General features: G+C 42.2%; 1 protein-coding gene across 2 annotated transcripts in view; it reads left to right on the forward strand.

The window, feature by feature from the left end:
- The first annotated feature begins 4931 nt into the window (after positions 1-4931).
- Positions 4932-23201, forward strand: part of LOC127569867 (START domain-containing protein 10-like) — a 109411-nt gene continuing 91141 nt past the window's right edge. Inside the window, exons 1-2 of one of the 2 annotated variants that reach the window (XM_052014854.1) lie at positions 4932-4954; positions 5452-5614. In XM_052014854.1, the coding sequence (XP_051870814.1) occupies positions 5453-5614 (162 nt within the window). In that variant the 5' untranslated portion in view covers positions 4932-4954; position 5452. Of the gene's footprint in view, positions 4955-5047; positions 5122-5451; positions 5615-23201 lie in introns of those variants that run through there. The other variant, XM_052014853.1, reaches the window with a different exon arrangement.

Below are 23201 nucleotides of genomic sequence, written 5' to 3' on the forward strand. Positions count from 1 at the left end.
TTCTTCTCGAGATTCAAGCTTTGGTGACCTGAACTCTTGCTTATTTCTGTTTCTCTTCTTCTCTGCAAGTGCTGCTTGTTTGCGGAATGTTATCAGCACTTTGTTGTCTCACTCCAGCTCTGCTGTCTGCTGCCACTCAGTTGCATCATTTTCATCTCTGAAAGTGTCTGAATTTAAGATGCGCTCCAGGAGCTTGAGCGCTTGAGCACTTGCATCTCGGCTGACAGTTCAGTGCAGTATCAAAGGAGCTTCACTCCCTGGAAGTAGTGTCACTCCACTCCCTTTCAGATGTGAAGTTAGATCTAAGTGCTGTCTGCACTCTCAGGTGTACGTAACAGATCCTGTGGCACTGTTTCCCTAGCAACCTTCCAGTATTTGTCCTTGAATCAAATTATCTGGTCATTATCACATTGTTGTCAACAGCAGCTTGATGTATGCAAGTTGGCTGTTGCTTTTCCTACATTGCCAAACTTTATAAATATTTTCTTAGCTGTAAAGTGTTATGGGGCATTCTAAGAGGGATGTGATAATTGCACTGTAAATGCAACTCTTTCAAGTTCTTTCTTTCCCATTGATGGTTGAGTGATGGTTCTGCAGACAAAGGCCACATCCTGCGGCAATCCCGAATGGGCCATCTTCATGTGTGGCTCTTCCCCATCCAACCCAAGATATGAGATTGGTATTGGTATTGGTTTATTATTGTCACTTGTACTGAGGTACAGTGAAAAACTTGTCTTGCACACCGTTCGTACAGGTGAATTCATTACATGGTGCAGTTACATTGAGTTAGTACAGAGTGCATTGATGCAGTACAGGTAAAAACAATACCAGTACAGAGTAAAGTGTCACAGCAACAGAGAAAGTGCAGTGCAATAAGGTGCAAGTTCACAACAAGGTAGATTGTGAGGTCAGAGTCCATCTCGTTGTATAAGGGAACCATTCAATAGTCTTATCACAGTGGGGTAGAAGCTGTCCTTAAGTCAGGTGGTACGTGCCCTCAGGCTCCTGTATCTTCTACCTGATCTTGCGTGATCTCACGTGACATCTCAACAGCTGTGTGTTCTTCTGCCCATACCCAGGGCTATTGGATTGCCCGGGCACAATAAGTGTGTGAAACAAGAGCCACGAAATGAATAACTGATATTATGTCATAGAACGACGGAACAAAGCAGCTCAGCAACTGGCCACAATGTTCTCATTAATCATTGTACCCATTCAAACTAATTCTATTTACCAGCACTTGGTTTGTAGCCTTCTGTGCCTTTACAGTTCAACTGCTCGCCCTGATACCTCTTAACTGTTGTGAGAGTATCCACTTCCATCAACCCCTCAGGCAGTGCATTCCAGATACCAATCACCCTCAGGCTGAAAAAGTTCTTTGTCAGATCTCCTCCCAACCTCTTACCCCTCACCTTAAACCTAAGCCCTCCAGTTTTGGACACCTCTGCTGATGGGGGAAAGTTTCCCACTGTAGGTTTTATCTGTGCCTTATAATGTTGTATACCTCAACCTGTCCGTTCCTTTGAAAGGGGGAGGCTCAGGTGAACTGCAGGAATGACCCATCTACTCACCCCTTTGATTTTCCATTATTTGTACACCCAGGAAAATCTGGGCTATTATTTCTAAAATAAAGTGTTTTCTCCCTGTTATAGGTGGTGATGAACGTACGAGTCCTTCAGTGGTCTAAAGACATTCCACAAGGGTTCCCAGCCAATGCTGCTGAAACAAATGTAACACGGCAACTTGCCTCCACCAAAGAGTTCCATCAGATTTAGATAATGGACTGAGTATTGCTGACCCACTACCATTGGTTCTATAGACAATTGTCAGCTATCTATTCTTCATCAAAAATTGAAGCAAGAGTAGCCTATCTGGCCCAGCGAACCTGCTCCCATCATTCAATATGATAATGACTGATCCTTTATCCTATATCCCCATTCTCTCCCATACTTCTTGCTGCTTTCTGTGTTCAGAAATTTATCTACCTCCTTCTTCAACATATTTACTGACCTAGTCTCCACCACCTTCTGTAATCTAACAGGTTTCCCACTGTCTGAGTGAAGAAATTTCTCCTCATCTCAGTCTTCAATGACCTACCCCTTTGTTGTAGAACCCTCAGCCAAAAGAGACATTCTTCCCACACCCAATCCATTTAGGTCTATCAGATCTCATTCCTCTAAACTCTACAGGCCAATTTGAGTCAATCTCTCCTTGTATGACAATCCTGCCACCCTAGGAATCAGTCTGGTGAACACTTGCAACACTCCCTCTGTGGCAATATATCGCTTCTCAGATAAAGAGACTAAAACTGCACACAATACTCCATGTGTGGACTCAGCAAGGTTCCTGTACTCATTGAAGACCAGCGTGCCACATGCCTTCTTAACTGCATACTGCATCTGCATGTTTGCTTTCACTGACTCATGTGCAAGGACACCCTGGTCTCTTTGTACATCAACATTTCCTGATCTCTGATTGTTTAAATAATACTCTGCTTTTCTGTTTCTCCTACTGAAGTTGAAACTTCATTTTCGGCATTATGTGGCATTTGTTGTTTCTCTCAACCTTCCAAAATCACCTTGTTCGTCCTTTTCACAACTCCCTATTACACCTTTGTCAAGTCGTCAGTAAGCTTACAAATAATATGTTCAGTTCTCTCATTCATATCGTTGATATATATTGTGAAGAGCTTGGGCCCAAACACAAATCCCCACAGTATGCCATTAGTTCCCATCTCCACCTGGGAACAGTCCCATTTATCCTATATTTCCTGTCTGTCAATCAATTAACTATACTTTAATTCTTTTCACAAAACCCTTATATCCAGATGTCTGGAACATCTTGGACTTCTGCGCATGTACATTAAAAGGCAGAAGGTCAAGCACGTTTGACTTTCCTTTCCACCGCTGGATTCACCAGTGAGCTCAGTGGCAGAGTAAGAAGGAGCTGGAGAGAGGGGCACAAAACACACCAACCAACCCTCAACTTTATGCTAAGCATGATGCCAGTTGTGGACTTTGAAAAGAAGTATTATTTTATTTGAACTTATTTTATTTATGTTATTAAGTTATTTTATTTTAATATTTGTATTTCCTTGTTAATATTTAAAGATTTTGGATTGAATATATTGGTATTGGTTTATTATTGTTACTTGTACCGAGGTACAGTGAAAAACTTGTCTTGCATACCGTTCATACAGATCAATTCATTACACAGTACATTGAGGTAGTACAGGGTAAAAACAATCACAGAATACAGGGTAAAGTGTCACAGCTACAGGGAAGTGCATTGCAGGTAGACAATAAGGTGCAAGGCCATAACAAGGTAGATTGTGAGGTCAAGAGTCCATCTCATCGTATAAGGGAACCATTCAATAGTCTTATCACCTTGGGATAGAAGCTGTCCTTGAGCTTGTTGGTATGTGCCCTCAGGCTCCTGTATCTTCTGCCTGATGGGAGAGGGGAGAAGAAAGAATGACCCGGGTGGGTGGGGTCTTTGATTATGTATTTTACTTTTCAAATAATTTTTATTTTTAAATCAATTTGAATAGTTTTTTAAAAATATCTTTGACTAACGTGAATTAAATACAAAGGCCTTTGAGTGTGAGTTGCCAAGGGCCATCAGGGCATTTTGGGTGCTAGTTTCTCAGGCTTTTTTGCCATTGGGATCCCTCCACCCATTGGGATCCCTCCACCCATTGGGATCCCTCCACCCATTCCACTTGGAAATGGCCAAGCTGGGCCATTTGTAAACTGGGTCCAGGACAATCCAACCCATTAGCTGACATGAATATTAGGCCAGGACTCAGAAAACTCACCTTATTTATCTTCAACCAGCACTGTGAAATCTTCCAAGAAAGCAGGTGAAACTCCGGCTTAACGTCATATTTGACAAAGATGCATAGTCTCCAGTGGTACATCTGGGAATTTGTGCTTCTGTCTCTGGATATGAACTTGAATCTACAACTTCCATCCAACTCAATGAACCTTGGCTGAAAGACCTTGACAGAGTCTAATGCCTAAATGGTTAACTGGTTGTCTGAAATAAAAAAGCAACAACAAAAAAAGAAATGCTTGTAGGCAGGCATGGTAGTGTAGCGGTTAGCATAACAGTATTACAGCACCAGCAACCAGGGTTCAATTCCTGCCACTGTCTGTAAGGAGTCTGTACGTTCTCCCCGTGTCTGCGTGGGTTTCCTCCGGGTGCGCTGGTTTCCTCCCACATTCCAAAGACGTACGGGTTAGGAAGTTGCGGGCATGCTATGTTGGCGCCGGAAGCGTGGCAACATTTGCCGGCTGCCCCCAGAACACTCTACGCAAAAAAAGGTTTATTTCACTGTGCGTTTCGATGTCGAGGTGACCAATAAAGATATCTTAAATATTCATCAATTCTCAGTAAGGCTCAATGACCTGAAACATTAACTCAGTGCCTCACACCACTGATTCTGCCCGCTCTGCTGAAAGTTTCCAGAACTATCTATTTTTATTTCAGATTTCCAACATTTTCAGATTTCCTTTGCTTTTCAATCTGTTATGTGCATTTTCTGATACTGTGACTTATTCAGTGCTGTCTTTTGAACTGGAATCCGACCATCTGCAATATGACAACATAGTTCCCATATGACCGTGACTGCTACTGTACATTGCCCAACCCAAGGATCACACTTCTCTGGCCAGCAAGCTAATCTGGTGAAAACTCTTAGTAAAAATTAATCAGTCTTCCTGCTGTAAACGGAAAAAAAAGATACTTTGAAAAAAATGTGTCTTGATAAATCAGCTGCATTTCCGGACTTTCCCTATGAACTCATGAGCAGAAGCAAGGGCGAGAGAGAAAAAAAACTCTGGAGAGAGCCATTCGCTTCCCAGAGATAGTGGAAGCTATTCGACATTGGTTCAGCTTCGCACGGCCTGAGAGCGTCGTTAACACTCGGTGGGAGTTTGGACAGACCTGATAGGTTTGTATCAATCTGCGCCCCCCCCCCTCCCGCCCCCTCCCGGTTCCCAGTTGCAGGGGAGCTAGTTCTTGGCTGGGATTGTTTCATGCGGAGTGCAGGAGGTTGGAAGCGTCAGTTTGCATCTTGTGCGGGACTTTACTGTTCGGTTCGGTTTCAGCCGGCGCCTGGTCAGTTTCCGCTTCCAGCTGGAGAGTTTGCATCATAGATAAACAACATCAATCCCAAGGTCCTCGTCCTCCCCACACCCCCTCCCAAACCCCAACCCAAAACTGATGCAGCTTCACAAGGCACGGCCGGCGTAGGACCAGGCGAGAGAGAGAAAGCTAAAGTAAAGTGGGCAAGGTGATAGACTGAGGGGAAGATCTGAAAGCGGAGACAGCGCGCATCTCTGGTTATCCAGCAGGGTTGGTGTGCCCGAGGGCTGGGGATTCGGTGCGTGTGTGTGGATTTCGCTGGAAGCGCTCTGAGCTGAAGGTTGCCCCGGTTTCTCGTTGCAGGATGTCCCGGGGAGAGATAGTCCAAGTCCCCGACGATGCGCATTTCACCTCGTTCAGGGAGCAGTGCGAGCGCCACGAAGGCTGGACGGTTCAATACAGCAAAGGAGGCACCACCGTGTGGAACCGGCAGCCGGAGGAGAACAAAACCGTTCAGAAATTAAAGGTAAGGAGGGTGGTTTGGTCACAGCCTGAAGCAATGCTGCACTGTCGGAAGTGCGGTCTTTCAGATGAAACGTTAAAGAGCCCTCTCCGGTGAATGTAACAGTAACCCAGCGTAATACTTGCAAGGGAATTGTTTGGGATTGCTGGCCCCTATACATCAGAAGCTTAGTAGACGAGCCTCTGAGTCAGAACATAGAACAGCACAGGAACAGGCCCTTCGGCCCATGATGTCTGTACCCAACATGATGCCAAATTATACTAAATCTCTTCTGCCTGCATGTGATCCCTATCCCCCCCACCCCAGTTCCCGTCCCTATCCCCCCCACCCCAGTTCCCGTCCCTATTCCCCCCCCCCCCACCCCAGTTCCCGTCCCTATCCCCATCCCCTGGGTTCCCGTCCATATCCCCGCCCACCCCCGTTCCCATCCATATCCCCGCTTCTTAAACGCCACTGTTGTATCTGCTTCCACCACCATCCCTGGCAGCGAGTTCCAGGTACCCACCACTCCCTGCGTTTCTAAACAAAACTTGCCCCACACATCTCCTTTAAACTTTTGACCTCTCACCATAAAAACATGCCTTCTAGTATTTGACATTTCTACCCTGGGGAAAAGATTCTGTCTAGGCTAAACATGCCTCTCATAATTTTATAAACTCCAATCAGGTTATTTTCTGAGTTCAAGTCTCTCTGCAGAGAGATGAGGGAAGAAGTTTGGCAGGATTTCACTGTGGAAGTGCTACTGTGAGCTATGTGGAGAAGCTGGGTTTTCCCTCCTGATAGAGGAATAGAAAAATCTTGAAGGGCACAGATCGAGTAGGTACTGAGAAACTTTTCCCCTTGGTAGAAGAATTCACAACCAGAGGGCATAAGTTTAAGGTGAGGGGATTTGTGGGAAGAATTTTTTTTTCACGCCAAGGGTAGCTGAGATCTGGAATGCACTGGGGTGGACGAGGCGGGTACTTAAACAACATTGAGGAAGAGCACTTGAATCACCATGAAGCTATGGCCCGAGTTCTGGAAAATAGAATTTGTATGGATAGGTAGCCGATAGTTGGCACGGCACAGTGGACTGAAGGGCTTGTTTCTGTGCTGTATGTCTCTGTATAATGAATTGTTTCACTGATGTCTGAGGGCGGCACAATAGTGTAGCGGTTAGTGTAACGCTATTACAGCGCCAGAGACCCGGGTTCAATTCCCACTGCTGTCTGTTAGGAGTTTGTACGTTCTACCCGTGTCTGCGTGAATTTCCTCTGGGTACTCTAGTTTCCACCCCCATTCCAAAGATGTACAAATTAGGAGCTGTGGGCATGCTGGTGTTGGTGCCGGAAAAGTGGAGACACTTGTGGACTGTCCCCAGCATATTCTCGGTAACACAGAAAGATGCATTTCACTGTGTGTTTTGATGTACATATGACTAATAAAAATCTACATCTATATTTTCCACCAACCTCAATGTGATCCCATTCCACTATTTTGGGAATAAAATGTGTGTTATTCCTGGCACTCTGTGCAGTATTCTAATGCAGAAACTGGCTATTTCATCAATTATGGCATGGCTGTTTGGCAAGAATGTGTTGAAACCAGCTGCTGCTTTGAGATGATGAGGAAGGCACTATGGAAATGCAAGCCTGTCTTTTAATCAAGAAAAAGTGTTAAACAGAACATGCTGGATACACTCAGAAGTCAGGTGGCATCTTTAGAGAGAGAAACACTTGTTTCATGGCCTTCCATCAGTTTGTTGTTTGTGGCAGCTTACTGTACACAAATTAGCTGCTGCGTTTCCTGCTGTACAATGACTATACTTCAATATGTATAAAGTGCTAGTATCTTTGTTATGTGAAACAAGCTGCAGTTATTGCAGGGCTTAGCTAGTCAAAACTTGTATATTTTGCATTTTAAAATCTATGGTTCACTAAGGTTCAAGGCAATTAAAGTTGCTTACATCAGTAATCAGATAGCTTGTTTTTCCTGCAATTTTACCAATTTGTTGTGTTCCTCGGTGTAAATGATGAGAAGAAGCCCAATTACTTTTGCACAGAAAAGTGATTTTGAATTTCCAGGAAAAGATCACAAGACGTTTCCCCTGTCTGTGGTGTCTTGAACCAGAGTGTCCCAGTTTTAAAATAAGGGCTGGAGATGAGAAGAAAAAATATCTTCACCCAGCAATAGTGAATCTTTGGAGTTCTCAGTTCAAGAGGGTTGTGGGAGCTCAACCACCCAGTATGTCCGAAAAAGAGGTCAATGGATTTTTGGATGTTAAAGGAATCGGGGGATATTGGGTTAGCACAACACAGTGGCAGTAAGTTAAAAGGTAGAGTCATGGAGAAAGAAAGAGAGAGAGGGGGTTGGGCTGTTATCTTAAATGGTGGAGTAACGAAAAGGATAAAATGGCTTACTGTTGTCTGTATTTCTGATTTTATTTTGGTGTTTGGTGATGTCTGTTTTTCATGTTGTTGGAATTATTGCTTCAGTGCAATGACTCCATTGGAAGGATTATTGAAAGTACTACTATATGTTAATCACATACCCAGCACTGAAATGCATAGAACAAAGAACAGAGAACACTACAGAACAGTACAGGCCCTTCAGCCCACAATGTTGTGCCGACATTTTATCCTGCTCTAAGATCTATCTAACCCTTCCCTCCCACATAGCCCCCTATTTTTCTATCATTAACTATCTACAGTTCAAGTTGCAGTTATGAGGTAATGATACATCTGCATGGTCAAACTGCACAGTGAACCCTGTTACATGAAGGATGTAAAAGCATTGGGGAAGATGCAAAAGGTATGCACTTGCACTGATAGGTTATGCCATTAAAGAAAGATTGGCCATCTGCTCTCCAGAATAGTGGGTAACTTGATAAAGATCTTTGTGATTATTAAAGGGATTGACAGGGCAACCTTGGATAAGGTAGCTTGACTTGTGAGGGTGAGCTAAACAAAATGTGAAATATTTAAGGCGGCCACCTCAAAGGGCACAAACTTGTAGTGAAAGCAAGTCGTCATTGATCCTGATGGACTACCTTATAATAATAATAATAACAACAACAACAAGACACTAATACATCTAGTGGGGAATTCAGGAGAAACCTTACACAGTGAGTGGTTAAAATATGGCCATCACCACTACAGTGAGTAGTTGTGGTGTCCAGTCTGAATGCAAAGCCAGAATATACATAGAAGGGAGTAAAGACAAGAAGGATATATTGATGAGGTTTGCTGGTGTAGGGTAGCTCAGCGGAAGCACAAGTTGCAGCAGAGGCCATTGAAGGGTTGAATGGCTGATTTCTGGGGAATGGATTCTATTCAGCAAAAAGGGTTGTTGAGTCACATAAACTATTATACTGTCAATTATGTGACAGCATGAGCTACTGAAAGATATTCTCTTCCTCTTCCATCAACTTTCATTGTGGGTTTTATTGCATAAAGTTTTAAAATGAACAAAATTGCTTTTAAAAGTATATTTTGTTTCTATGTGACAATGCAGAAGATGCAAGTGAGAGAGTATGTGAGAAGAGTGGAACAAACTGAATCTTGTGGTACAAAGTGCTGAAATAACCAGATCTGGAGAGTCCAGTTCTGAGAAAGTTAAGAATATGTAGTGTTGAACCACTCCACAGAAGCCTTCGCTCACCTTTAAGTTAAACTAAACTTATCCTTCTACCAACATCTACAATGTGCATTTTTATCATCTCCCTTAAACTGCTGGACCTTGCAATAGTGATTTCCATTGTTTGGGTCAAGACATTTCTTTGGGATTTTTGATTGGATTCATTAGTGAATATCTTTATGCTATGGATGCTAGATTTGGAAGATTAACACAGATTTTGTAGAGGAGTTCAAAGTTTTAAATGTTTTTTTTCTTGTTTATGGGGAAAGCTAATTCCACTGGTTATTAATTGGGGATGCAGATATAAGAACACTGCAAGAAGACTTTGTGGTTTAGCATTATTTCATTTGTAGAACACAATGGATGTTGTGGTCTAAGCCATAAATGATGGGCAATGGCTCATGACTGAATTGCCCCATTTGAAATTGGTATGACCTGTAGTTGGAATATTTGTGTCATATTTGGATACTTGAAGGTACATGCTTCCAAAGATCTTTTTACTCATCAAGTTGTTGGAACCAATTCCTGTCAAGACTCATGTCCTTTGATACTGTCCTGAAGACAATAAGGTGATATGTTCTAAAAATTTACCAGGGTTTCCCATAGTTCAGGAGCAATTCCAAATGCCTTCATATCTTGGTAACGTCTTTACAGTGAACTTGAGGTATGCACTTGTTCTTGTTCCCACTGATAGTTCCCCCTTTAGACATATAATCAACTTCCAATCTGTTTAGGTGGCCCAACCAGTGCAATGATCTCTGTTTGAGTAGAGCTGTTGAGTTTAATAAATTTGCTCCTCACAACAATGGTGACTTCACCTTTCCATTTGATATGGAATGTGCAGTGTAAGCAACACAGACCAAAACAGTTTAATCTTTGCTCTTGGTTTGCTTAAGTTCCATATGGCAGTATAGTGGCTCAGACAGCAGAGCCCGCTGCCTCAGCACATCAGAGACCCAAGTTCAATCCTGACCTCGGATGCTGTCTGTGTGGGGTTTTTATGTTCTCCCTGTGGCCGTGTACATTTCTTCTGGGTGCTCTGGTTTCCTCCCGTATCTCTTAGACATGTGGGTTGGGAAGTTAATTTACCTCTTTAAGTTGCCCTGATTGTGTAGGTGAATGGTAGAAACTGAGGGGGAGTTGATGAAAGTGCCTTGAGAATAAAAACAAAGAGGATTCATGTAAATAGGTGGTTGATGGTTGACATGGACAATGAGCCAAAGACCCTTTTTCCATGCTGTATCTCTCTATGACCAGGTTTTCTATGTTTCTTCACCATGCATGAAAGTGCTGAGCACAGAAGCTTTACATAATTTCATTTTGGTCTTGGTGGTGAGTCCTTTAGTTGGTCTGCTAGAAGACTAACTAAAGGATTGACCCCTGGGAAGACTCCCAGCATCAGAAGCTAGAGAGAGAGAATATTGTGGTGTCAACTGTTACATTAACATTATTGTAATCAATGTCAAGTAATACTGTTTCAGAACAATGAATTCTGGTCTCGTGTCTTGATTTATTAAATCCCCAAATCAGATTCTTGCACAATTAACAGCAGTTCAATCACTATCTCCTTGTAATCATAGAGATGGAACATGAGTCCTGCAGGTGGTAGCAATTTTTCCAAAGCAAGCAATGAGGTCTTCATCTGGTAAAAGGTTGGTTGCCAGAAGAATCTTGGAGAGATGAGGTTTTTTCCCTCCAGTGGATTGGTCTGGAATACTTGAATGGAAAGTGGAAGGGACATTCAGTGGTAACTTTCAGAAGGGAATTGGACTTGTACTAAAAGGGAAGTAATTGTAGTGCAATGGCATTAAGGCATGGATTGTATCTCATCTAATTGGTCTTTCAAATAATACAAGAGGTCAGATGGCCTTCTCCTATGTTGTAAGGTTCTATTGGTTTCATGAATCATGATTCATTGATTTATTACAGTACATTTGGAGGCCAGTCAGCCCATCACACACCCATATTGAAGTCATAGCACAAAAAACACTGTTTCCTGGGGAGCATCACTACTCACTCCTCCAACTGAACAAACAGACGTTTCCTAGGACAGTTTATTTTCTGGCCTTGAGAGAATTTCTTATCCATGTTGCCATTTATTCCACAGGCCTCAAGTTGCAGTTTAAACTTCTGTGTGGCATGTCTGTTTGTAAAGATAATATGGACTCTGAGATGCACAATGTAAACCAACACGGTATATCTATGGGAGGGTGATGTTTTTCAGCACAGAATTATCAATTAAAATTTCATTATACTCCCAGTTCACTTTCATGATATAAAATGACAAGACATTGGAGCAGAATTAGGCCATTCGGCCCTTCGAGTCTGCTCTGCCATTCAATCATGGTTGATTTATCTTTCCCTCTCAACCCCATTTTCCTGCCTTCTCCCTTTAACATTTGATGCCTTTTCTAATCAAGAACCTATGGCTAAAGAAATTCCTCCTTATCTCTGTTCTAAAGGGACATTCTTCTGTTCTGAGCCTGTGCCCTCTGGTCCTAGACTCTCCCATTACTGGAAACATCCTCTCCACATCCATTCTATCCAGGCCTTTCAATATTCAGTAGGTTTCAATGAGATCTAAACTCCTAACCTCCAGCCCAGAGCCGTCAAGCGCTCCTCATACATTAACGCTTTGATTCCTGGGATCATTCTCGTAAATCTCCTCTGGACCCTCTCCAATGCCAGCACAACCTTCCTTAGATATGGAGCCCAAACTGCTCACAATACTCCAAATGTGGTCTGACCAATGCCTTATAAAGCTTCAGCATTAAATCCCTGCTTTTATATTCTAGTCCTCTCAGAATGAAGGCTAACATTACATTTACCTTCCTTACTACCGACTCAACCTGCAAGTTATCCTTTAGGGAATCCTGCACAAGGACTTCCAAGTCCCTTTGCACCTCTGATTTCTGAATTCGCTCCCCACTTATAAAATAGTCGACATCTTTATTCCTTCTACCAAAGTGCTTGACCATATACTTTCCTATGCTGTATTCCATCTGCCACTTCTTTGCCCATTCTCCTAACCTGTCCAAGTCCTTCTGCAGACTCCCTGCTGCCTCAACACTATCTGCCCCTCCACCTATCTTTGTATCATCTGCAAATTTGGCCACAAAACCATGAATTCCTTCATCCGGATCATTAACGTGTAACGTGAAAAGTAGTGGACCCAACACCAACTCCTGCAGAACACCACTAGTCACCAGCAGCCAACCAGAAAAGGCCCCCTTTATTCCCACTCTTTGCCTTTTGCCAGTCAGCCAATCTTCTATCCATGCTAGTACCTTTCCTGTAATACCATGGGCTCCTATCTTGCTTAGCAGCCTCATGTGCAGCACCTTGTCGAAGGCCTTCTGAAAATCCAAGTAAACAACATTCACTGACTCTCCTTTGTCTATCTTGCCTGTTACATCCTCAAAGAATTACAACAGATTTGTCAGGCAAGATCTCCCCTTAAGGAAACCATGCTGACTTCGGCCTATTTTGTCCTGTGCTTCCAAGTACCCCGAAACCTCATCCTTAATAATGGACTCTAACACCTTACCAAGCACTGAAGTCAGGCTAAATGGCCTATAATTTCCTGCCTTTGCCTCCCTCCCTTCTGAAAAAGTGGAGTGACATTTACAATTATGCAGTGCTCCAGAACCATTCCTGAATCTAGTGATTCTTGAAAGATCACTACTAATGCCTCCAAAGTCTCTTCAGCTACGTCTTTCAGAACCCTGGTGTGTGGTCCATCCGGTCCAGGTGACTCATCTACCTTCAGACCTTTCAGTTTCCCAAGCACCTTCTCCTTAGTAATAGCGACTACACTTACTTCTGCCCCCTGACTCTCTCAAATTTCTGGCACATTGCTGGTGTCTTCCACAGTGAAGACTGACACAAAATACTTATTCAGTTCATCTGCCATCTCTTTGTTCCCCATTACTACCTCTCCTGCATCATTTTCCAGCAGTCCGATGTCTACTCTTGCATCTTTCACTCTTTATATATCTTTAAAAAAACACTTTTGGTATCCTCATTTGTATTATTGGCTAGCTTACCTTCATATTTCCTCTTTTCTTCCCTTATTGCTTCTTTAGTTGCCTTCTGTTGGTTTTAAAAGCTTCCCAATCCTCTAGCTTCCCACTGTTTTTTGCAATATTGTATGCCCTCTCTTTTGCTTTTGTGCTGTCTTTGACTTCCCTTATGAGCCACAGTTGCCTCATCCCCTCTTTAGAATGTTTCTTCGTCTTTGGGATGAACTGATCCTGTGTCTTCCGAATTACTCCCAGAAACTCCTGCCATTGCTGTTCTACCATCGTCCCTGCAAGGGTCCCCTTCCAATCAACTTTGGCCAGCTCCTCCCTCATGCCTCTGTAGTTAGCCTTAATCAACTGAAATACTGATGCATCCAATTTTAGCTTCTCCCTCTCAAACTGCAGGGTGAATTCTATCATATTATGATCACTGCCTCCGAAGGGTTCCTTTACCTTAAGCTCGCTAATCAAACCTGGTTCACTGCACAACACCAAATCCAGAATTGCCTTTTCCCCAGTGGGCTCGACCACAAGCTGCTCTAAAAAGCCATCTCGTAGGCATTCTACAAATTCCCTCTCTTGGTATCCAGTCCCAACCTGATTCCCCCAATCTACCTGAATATTGAAATCCCCCATGACTCCTGTAACATTGCCCTTTTTACATGCCTTTTCTATCTGCTGTTGTAATTTGTACCCTACATCCTGGCTACTCTTCAGAGGCCCACATTTTACTCCCATCATGGTCTTTGGACATTTGCAATTTCTGGACTCTACCCACAAGGATTCCACATCTTCTGGTCCCATGTCACTTCTTGCTGAGGATTTGATTTCATTTTTTACCAACAGAGCCACCCCACCCCCTGCCCACCTGCCTGTCTTTTCGATAGGATGTGTATCCTTGGATGTTTAGCTCCCAGCTGTGATCTTCTTTCAACCATAACTCTGTGATGCCCAAAATGTCATACCTGCCAATTTCTAACTGCACTACGAGCTCATCTACCTTATTTTGCATACTGCGTGTATTCAAATATAACACCTTGAGTCCTGTATTCAACACCCTTCTTCACAAATTTGTCTCCATGTTGCCTGAAGTTAAATTCTTATCCTTTTCTAAACTTTGTCTTATTCTTTATTCTGGAGACTTCAAATACCTCTCCTGCACTCTCCTTCCCTTTTACTTTATCCATACTTTTCCAATCTGTTGAACCCACCCCCCTACTATTTAATTTAAAGCCCTATCCACAGCCCTAGTTATGCGATTCATCAAGACCCTGGTCCCAGCATGGTTCAGGTGGAGCCTGTCCCATCGGAACAGTTCCCTCCTTCCCTAATACTGGTGCCAATGTCCCATGAATTCAAACCCACTTCTTCCACACCAATCTTTGAGTCACACATTTAACTCTCTGATCTTATTGACCCTGTGCCAATTTGCACATGGCTCAGGTAGCAATCCATAGATTATTATCTTTTTGGTTCTGCTTTTTAATTTAGTCCCTAGCTGCTCAAATTCTCTCAGCAGAACATCTTACCTTGTTCTTCCTAAGTCGTTTGTGCCCGCATGGACCATGACAACTGGACCTTTCCCTTCCCACTCCAAATTCTTCTGCAGGTCAGATTAGATGCCCCGAACCCAGGCACCAGGCAGGCAACACCGTCTTCGGGACCCTCGATCCTTGCAAAAAAGAATTGTGTGTCTATTCCCATGACTATACGATCCCCAATTACAACTTCTCTTCTGTCCCCCCTCTTGAATGGCTCCCTGAACCACGGTGCCATGGTTCGGTTGCTCATCCTTCCTACAGCCCCCACTCTCATCCATACAGGGAGCAAGAATCTCAGACCTGTTGGCCAAGTTCAAGGGCTGAGGCTCCTTGAGCACTACCTCTTGGGTTCCCCTACCTGCCTCACTCGCAGTTGCACCCTCTTGTCCCTGAGCACGTACCGAATTTGAAGTAGTTAATCTAACGGGGTGACTGCCTCCTAAAACACAGCACCCAGGTAACTCTTCCCCTCCCTGATGCATCGCACTGTTTGAAGCACAGATTCCAGGCCTTCAACTTTGAGCCCAAGTTCCTCGAACAACCAACACTTGATGCAGATGTGGTCACCAGGAACCACAATGGGGGGGGGGGTCCACTGGCTCCCACATCATGCAGCTGCAACGCATCACCTGATCCTGCATCCATTTTATCAGTTGTAATTTGGTGTCTTTTTATTTAACTACTGTTTTAAAAAAAACTCTTACCTGTTCTTACCAGCTACTCACCTGTGCCTCCTCGCTGGAGCCTCCTGAGCCAAAACCTCATATCCCCACTCCTACGCTGGCCCACTCTCACAATGGCCGCTCCAAAATGGCCACAAATTGTACGCCCGGAGAACTTAAGAGCAAACTCCATAAACAACACTGAAATTAAAGCAACTCTTGATCTAGAAAAGCAAAAATAACTATTTCTGGACACTTTTTCCAGGGTCTGTCTCAGTGACATAAAACAACAACAAATGCAGCTTTTTGAGCTAATAAGTGATAACATGTGCAAGAAAATATTTTGGTTTTGTTATATTACTACCCATTCCATGTTGAAGTTTTACTGCATTCCTATCAGTTTTGTAGCTCTGGCATTCAAAATTATAATGCCAAATATTAATTGGATTGACGTATCCCACATAGTTTGCTTGACACAAACTTACAGAATTATACTGCACAGAATGAATCCACTTAGCTTATCTTGCCTCTGCTGGCTCTTTGAATAAGTTAACCCAGTTAGTCCTGTGCCCTTGATTTTTCCCATGACATCAATGCTCCCTAATTCAATATTTATTCAGCTCTCTTATGAAAGTTATTATTGAATCTACTCCCATCACCATCCAGGTAGGGCATTCCAGAACAAAACAACTTGCTGTGTAAAAGCTCTTTCCTCATGTCTAATCTAGTTCTTTTGCCAGTTAGGGTAAATCAGTATTCTCTGATTACTGACCCTACAGGAGCAGTAAAAAGAAACCTTATTTATTTGAAAAACATGATGATGCTGGAAGAACTCAGCAGGCCTCAGCACTCCTCCAGCATCATCATGTTTTTACATCTAGATTCCAGCATCTGCAGTCATTTGTTGCTCTAGCTTTGCTTATTTACTCCATTAAAAGCCTACGTGATCCTTGAATATGAAGTTATGAACATTTGCACAAAATTTATTTAGTGGCCTGGCATCTGAATGAAAATATTGTCCTGTGAGACTTCCAGTCATACATGAATGCATAAAGGTTTTTTTCACTTCAGATGGTTTGTCCAACTTTTGAGAATTATATGCTGGACACAAGAAAGAAGATTAGAGGCCAAAAAGAAAGGGAAATCCATGAATCACTGCATACAAAAATATCGTTAAGGCAGGCATGGTAGTGTAGCGGTTAGCGTAATGCTATTACAGTGCCAGAGACCCGGGTTCAATTCTGGCCACTGTCTGTAAGGAGTTTGGCGTGGGTTTCCTCTGGGTATAAAGACATACAGGTTAGGAAGTTGTGGGCATGCTATGTTGGCACTGGAAGCATGGCGACACTTGCGGGCTGCCCCCAGAACACTAGCAAAAGATGCATTTCACTGTGTGTTTCAATGTGCATGTGACTAATAAAGATATCTTATAGACGGAAGGTTAAGTATAGAGCTTTAGTATCTGACCCACTGATGGGGAGGCTTGGTATGCCTCACAAACAGAAAACTAAGTTTATGCCCTTAAATTGCTTGGTGTGAAAGAAACATGTGAATGTAACAGAAATCTGAGGAGCCTTCAGTCCAGCTTCGCGAATTCTGCGTCAGCAACCTGCGAAGGTTGGCTTAATCTTACCAATGTCAGATCACACTTGGGTGTGAGCATGTATATGAAGATTAAAAAGCCCTATAAGTATGGAAAGCAATTAGTTTTTGATTTGCAACTATAACTGTTAAGATGCAATTATGTTGAGAGAAACCTCTTGGCAGCTTTTGAGAGATGTACATGAGCTCAATGTGAAGCTGTGTTCCATGTCAAGACAATAAACTTGAACTTGACATGGGCATACATACCCAGGGTATAAATGCCATGAAAATTAGCTTTTTGAAGCAGCAGCAGCACAGTATATTACAAACATGAATTATATAGACTTAAGTTAACACAAATTAAACATAACTTGCATAACAAAATAAACTAAAATAGATATAACAACATTAGCGCAAGTTGACGAAATATAGCCTGAGGTAGAATTAGAGTTTTTCAGGTCGATTCAAAAACTTTATGGCAGTGGGGAAGAAGCTGTTGTTGAACCTTGATGTGTGGGTCTTCAGGCTGCTGTACCTCCTGCCTGATGGCAGCAATGACAAGAGGGCATAGCCTGGATAATGCATGTCAACTTCCTGAGACCCTGCCTCTTGTAGGTGTCCTCATTGGTGGGGAGAGCTGTACCCATGATGGAACTGGCTGAGTCCACCACTCACTGTAGCCTCTTGCATTCCTGTGCATTGAAGTTTCTATACCAGGCTGTGATGCAACCAGTCAGAATGCTTTCCATTGTACATCTGTAGAAGTTTGTCAGAGTCTTCGATGACGTGTCGAATCTCCTTAAACTTCTAAGAAAGTTGAGTCTGTGAGGATGTCCCTCAGCCTATCTTGTTAATCCTCCATTCAGTTCCTACACTAACCTTCATCTTTAGCCTCTTATGATCAATGGAGCCCACCAGCATCTCTTCTTCAGGAGTATGTATCTGATCTTTCTATGATTGGCAGAAATTTAGGAACAAAGAACTTGGTCAGCAGTTCAGTGCACAAACAGTGCTTTCATGAATATGTCTAAAGTACCTTTGTGACAGAAAGTGCAACTGCTGATGGTGCTTTGGGATTCTGCAGCTCTCAATTATCTGGTTCAAAATGCAAGACACTGCTGATGCTGGAGTCCTAAAATAAAAACAGAAAATGCTGAAAATACTCAGGCCAGGCAGAACCTCTCCACAGATGTTGCTTGGCCTACAGAGTATCTCCAGCATTTTCTCTTTATTTTTCTGTTATGAAACGTACTTTGTGACAATGTTAGGAAATGACTAATTCTCACGCTCTCTTCTCACACAGAGCAAGGAATGGGTTTCCCGGTCCTCACCTTCCACCTCTGCCTACTCCCCACAACTCCCCCCCCCCCCCCCCCCCCCGACTTCCACATTCAAAGAATCATCCTTGATCATTTCTGACATCTTCCTCTGCCTTCCCCTTGCACTTCTTGGTCTTCTCTTCCACCTCTAACAACACCTCTCTTTCTCGCAGCATTTTCCCATGCAACTGCAGGCAATGCAACTCTGGGCCTTTAACTCTTCCCTTCCCACTGTCCAGGGTGAGACAGCGATTTACTTGTACTTCCAGATTTGCAAATTCCATTCTGCGTTCACATGTAGTCTCCTCTAAAATGAAGAATCCAAAGGTAGATTAGATGATGTGCATTGTCGAATACCTCCTTTTAATCATCAAGGTTGACCCTGAGCCATCACTTCAATTCTCCCTAACATCTGTCTTTGGCTTCATACACTAATGAAACTCAACATAAGCATCTCATCTTCTGACCAAGCAGATTACAGTCCTTGGGACACAATGTTGAATTCAAAAAATTCAGCTGATAAACCCTTTCGGTTCTGATACAAAGTAATCAACCTGTAATATTAACTCTATTTACTCTCTCCATGGAAGCTGCCTGACCTCCTGATCATTCTCTTGTATTTCATATTTCCAGCAACTACAGTGCTTTTTTATCTCACTATACTTGCACTATGTTTCCTTTCCTCTTTCAATTTTTATTTATCATCTTCTATTTACACCTCCTCCAGACATATCAGCTGCGAATAACAAGCTTTAACCACTCTCTATCAGCGAGCACCACCACAATCTGCATCATTCAGTCCTCCTTGGTCTCCACCCCAACACAGGCGTCATTGTTCTCTCTGCATATCACCCTTCTCTGCAACTTAGAACATGTTTGGCTTCCAACTCTTCCACGTTCTGATGTAAGGTCTTCAACCTGAATTGTTAACTTTTTTCTCTTTCCACAGCTGCTCCCTGACTTGCTGAGTGTTTCCAGCATTTTATGTTTTTAATTTAATTCTCCCACTGGTACAGTATACAGTATGTGAAAAATAGTTTGTCTGCATTTTCTATTTTTTCTATTAATTTATTTTGGAATGTGGATATTACCAATAAGGCAAACATTGTAGCCTCTGAACTAAGTGGCATGCTTAATCACTTCAACCACATTGTTGGTTGTGACTCACTTGGAGACCAGATCTGGCATGGATAGCTGTTTCATCCCTTAAAGACCAGTAATGAATAAAATGTTGCTTCTTCCAAAAAGAGAATCCACTATTTTTTCTTGTCACCATTGGTAATTATTTTCTGGACTTTATTTTACAGGTTTATTTAATTACTTGAATCTAAAATCCCCAGTTGCCATAAAGAAACTTAAACTTGTGTCTGTAGATCAATAGTTCACACACTGGTCTTCCTGCTGACTGTAAGCACTATTCACAAGTAGTGAAAGACTCGGGTCGTTACTTGAATTTCAACGTTCTGAATCTGACCACATTGATTTTGTGTGGGTGCTTTCAACAAAGTCCCTTGTTGCTCATACCACCTTATCTGCTCTCTCTCTGTACAGCATCAAATTCTTTAGTTTGTAAAGTTATGATTGGGTGAATTATTACTCCATTGAAAAATACATTTGAGAATAGAATCATCAGCTTTAAGTACGTTATACCTGAGGGAGTACGGGGAGGCAGACGGGATTTTAAACAAACTAGTTTAGGACAAGCTTTTAATTGTTATATATTTCTAACTTTCTTTGTGAATTACCATACAGGTAAAAACACAATTGGAATTTCTGATTACAACCCAGTGTTAAAATCACCTGCTATAACTAAACACCCCAGCCTGATTCAAAATGTGTGTCATACATTATATTGTTTAATATTTAATTATGCTGGAGATCAGTGACTTCACAATCCATTCTGTGTAGTGGTGGATAAATGTGAACAAATAAAGTTGTATAGTGAACAGGGGCAAAAGGAGAAGTCTGAGGCACAATGGATCAAGCACTGTTTATATCTGACTGGCATTTCTTTAGTGAACCACTGGCAATATTCTCCTCACAAGCCACCTCATCTCTGACTCCCACGCCTGTGCATTGAAATGAGGGAGGAAAAGACGAGCTGGAGTTCTGATGCCAATGTGCTCTTAGCAGCAAACCACAAAACCCTCGAGTTGGGGGACCCCACCCACCTGGGTCATTCTTTCTTCTCTCCTCTTCCATCGGGTAGAAGATACAGGAGCCTCAGGGCGCATACCACCAGACTTAAGGACCACTTCTACCCCACTGATAAGACTATTGAATGGTTCCCTTATACAATGAGATGGACTCTGACCTCAAGATCTACCTTACTGCAACCTTGCACCTTATTGCACTGCACTTTCTCTGTAGCTGTGACACTTTACTCTATACTGTTATTGTTTTTACCTGTACTACCTCAATACACTCTGTGCTACCTCAATGCACTCTGTACTAACTCAATGTAACTGCACTGTGTAATGAATTGACCTGTATGATCGGTATGCAAGACAAGTTTTTCACTGTACCTCGGTACAAGTGACAATAATAAACTAATACCAAATGCACTTTACATCTGTCCCCTCTACCTTCCTCCAGCTATGGCTGATGAACTGTACATTGCATGACCCCATTCACTTGAATGCAGTTGCCAAAATTTATTTTAAAAAGTTAAACAAAACACGAGTTGCTGGAGGAACTCAGTTGGTCAGGCAATTTCTGCAGAAGTAAATGAACAATCGACATTTCGAGTTGAGACCTTTCATGTGGACTTCTTTTACTCTGGATTTCAGCAGGCTCTTGTCTTCATTAAAAAGTTAAGTGTTGTCATGTGTTTTTTTTCTTTTACTTTATCTTTTTGTTTTGTTAAGTTCCAGTTGATAAAATCATTTCTAAGTAAAACTTTTTAATCTTTTATAGTTATATTTGTAAAAATAATTAAAAAGCCTTTGACATTCCGGGCTGGGGCCTGAGGATCTGTTAGCTGAGGCTTATTTAATACACTTTGCCTCCAGGGACAGTCATGGAATTCACCTCCACCTCAATCAGTCCCATAGGGCCACAAAGACTAAGTGTGGCAGATGAGCATAGGCAATGAGCCAGATAAAATAGGATCCAGACAATAAGAAATAAGAGACATCTCCTCCATTTACCAGGATTGATTGTCAACAGCACTTTGATTCCTTGTTGTGGTGTGATCAAACTGCTAATCCAGAAATGTAGGCATGAATTTAGCAGGGTTGGGTCCATGTGCAAAATAGTGAAATTCATGTTGTTAAGGAAACTCAGTTCATCCTTCAGACTCCCTGTGAATTTCATGCCATTGCTACATTCCCCATTATCATGCCTACTTTCTGGGCAAGTGAGTTTGATTGGCAGCTAATACCAACTTTCAGGGGCTCCTGGGCCAAGTTCTATGAGGATGTTTCTCTTGTCAAAAAATGTGATTGGAAATAACATGCTACGTATTGATGCCCATTTTATATCCATAATGTTCCATGTATAATGTGTTTCAATGTTAATTACTCAGTATTAGACAATAAAGATACAATCTGTGATATTAGTTTTTGTTTACCCTTAACAATGAAACCTTATAGAATGGACTCTCCAAAGCACTTTGGAATATCCAACACAAAGGGCCAAACAGCTGCCTTCCATGTTGTGACATTCTGTGATCCTATTCCAAATAATTGCTTGTGAAAAGATTCGTAATTAATTTTATTTACAGAAGACTTTCCTCTGATTCTAAGAAACGCTTAAATAAATTTTCAGAAGACATCTACAATTAAAATTAAGTCAACACTGGCAGTTGCAGCAACACTTAAATGTACTGTCCTTCTGGGTGAGACTTGTGGAATTTCTATTGTGATATTTCTCTATTTTTGCTGAAGGCCTCGCTTTGTCTTGGTTGGAATTGATCCTAATTTCAACCTGACTTCTCATAATTTACAGCTTGCTCCTCTGCCTCATAACTAACCCAATATCAGTCAGTAGCTTGTGGTGTGTGCCTCTGTCATTGGATGCCCATGCACAATAATGTTGTTAGTTTTGTGAAGAAACAATAAGGATGGAACTCAATACCAAATGTTCCTGCATCTACAAATGTAGTCAACACTGTGTCATCTAACTCGCGCACTGTGTGCTTTCTCTGATGAATATTTGAAATAATCTGATGTTACTGGGGAATGGTTCCAGACCATACCATGTGGAATTTGTTCATTTTGTGCAGTACCAAAGTATAAAAATGGTCTTAATGTGAAAGAAATATCTTGTCATAAAGTGAGATTAGTAATTGGAAGCAGAACATAATGGACTTGACCTTGCTGAATAAAGTAACAGCATGTGAACTATGTTCTGCATTCTTAAACTATCCAGCAACTTTTGATGAGAAAGATATTATGTGGCACAGTAATACAACTAGTGGAGTTACTACTTCACAGCTCCAGTGACCCAGGTTCAATCCTAACTACTAGCACGGTCCATATGGAGTTTGCAGGTTCTCTTTGACTTTGTGGGTTTCTTTCTCTCATATTCCCAAAAATGTCCTTGTTTGTAGGTTAGTTGGTCACTATAAATTTTCCCCAGTATGTAGGTGAGTGGTAAAATTTGGGGCAGTTGATAGGTATGTGGGGAGAACAAAATGGGTTAATGTAGGTGTCTGATGGTGAGTACAGACTCAGTGGGCTGAAAGGCCTGTTCTGTGCTATGACATATGTGCTACGAACCACCAATTTGCACCGCTGCAGTGTTTGCTTCACAGCACTGGCCTTGCGCTCTCTCACCCCCTATAGTGAAATGGTTGCATTTGACTACTGAAGATGCAACAGAAGGGTACATCTAGTAATTATCAG

This window comes from Pristis pectinata, chromosome 4, assembly GCF_009764475.1.
Source record: "Pristis pectinata isolate sPriPec2 chromosome 4, sPriPec2.1.pri, whole genome shotgun sequence".
NCBI lineage: Eukaryota > Metazoa > Chordata > Chondrichthyes > Rhinopristiformes > Pristidae > Pristis > Pristis pectinata.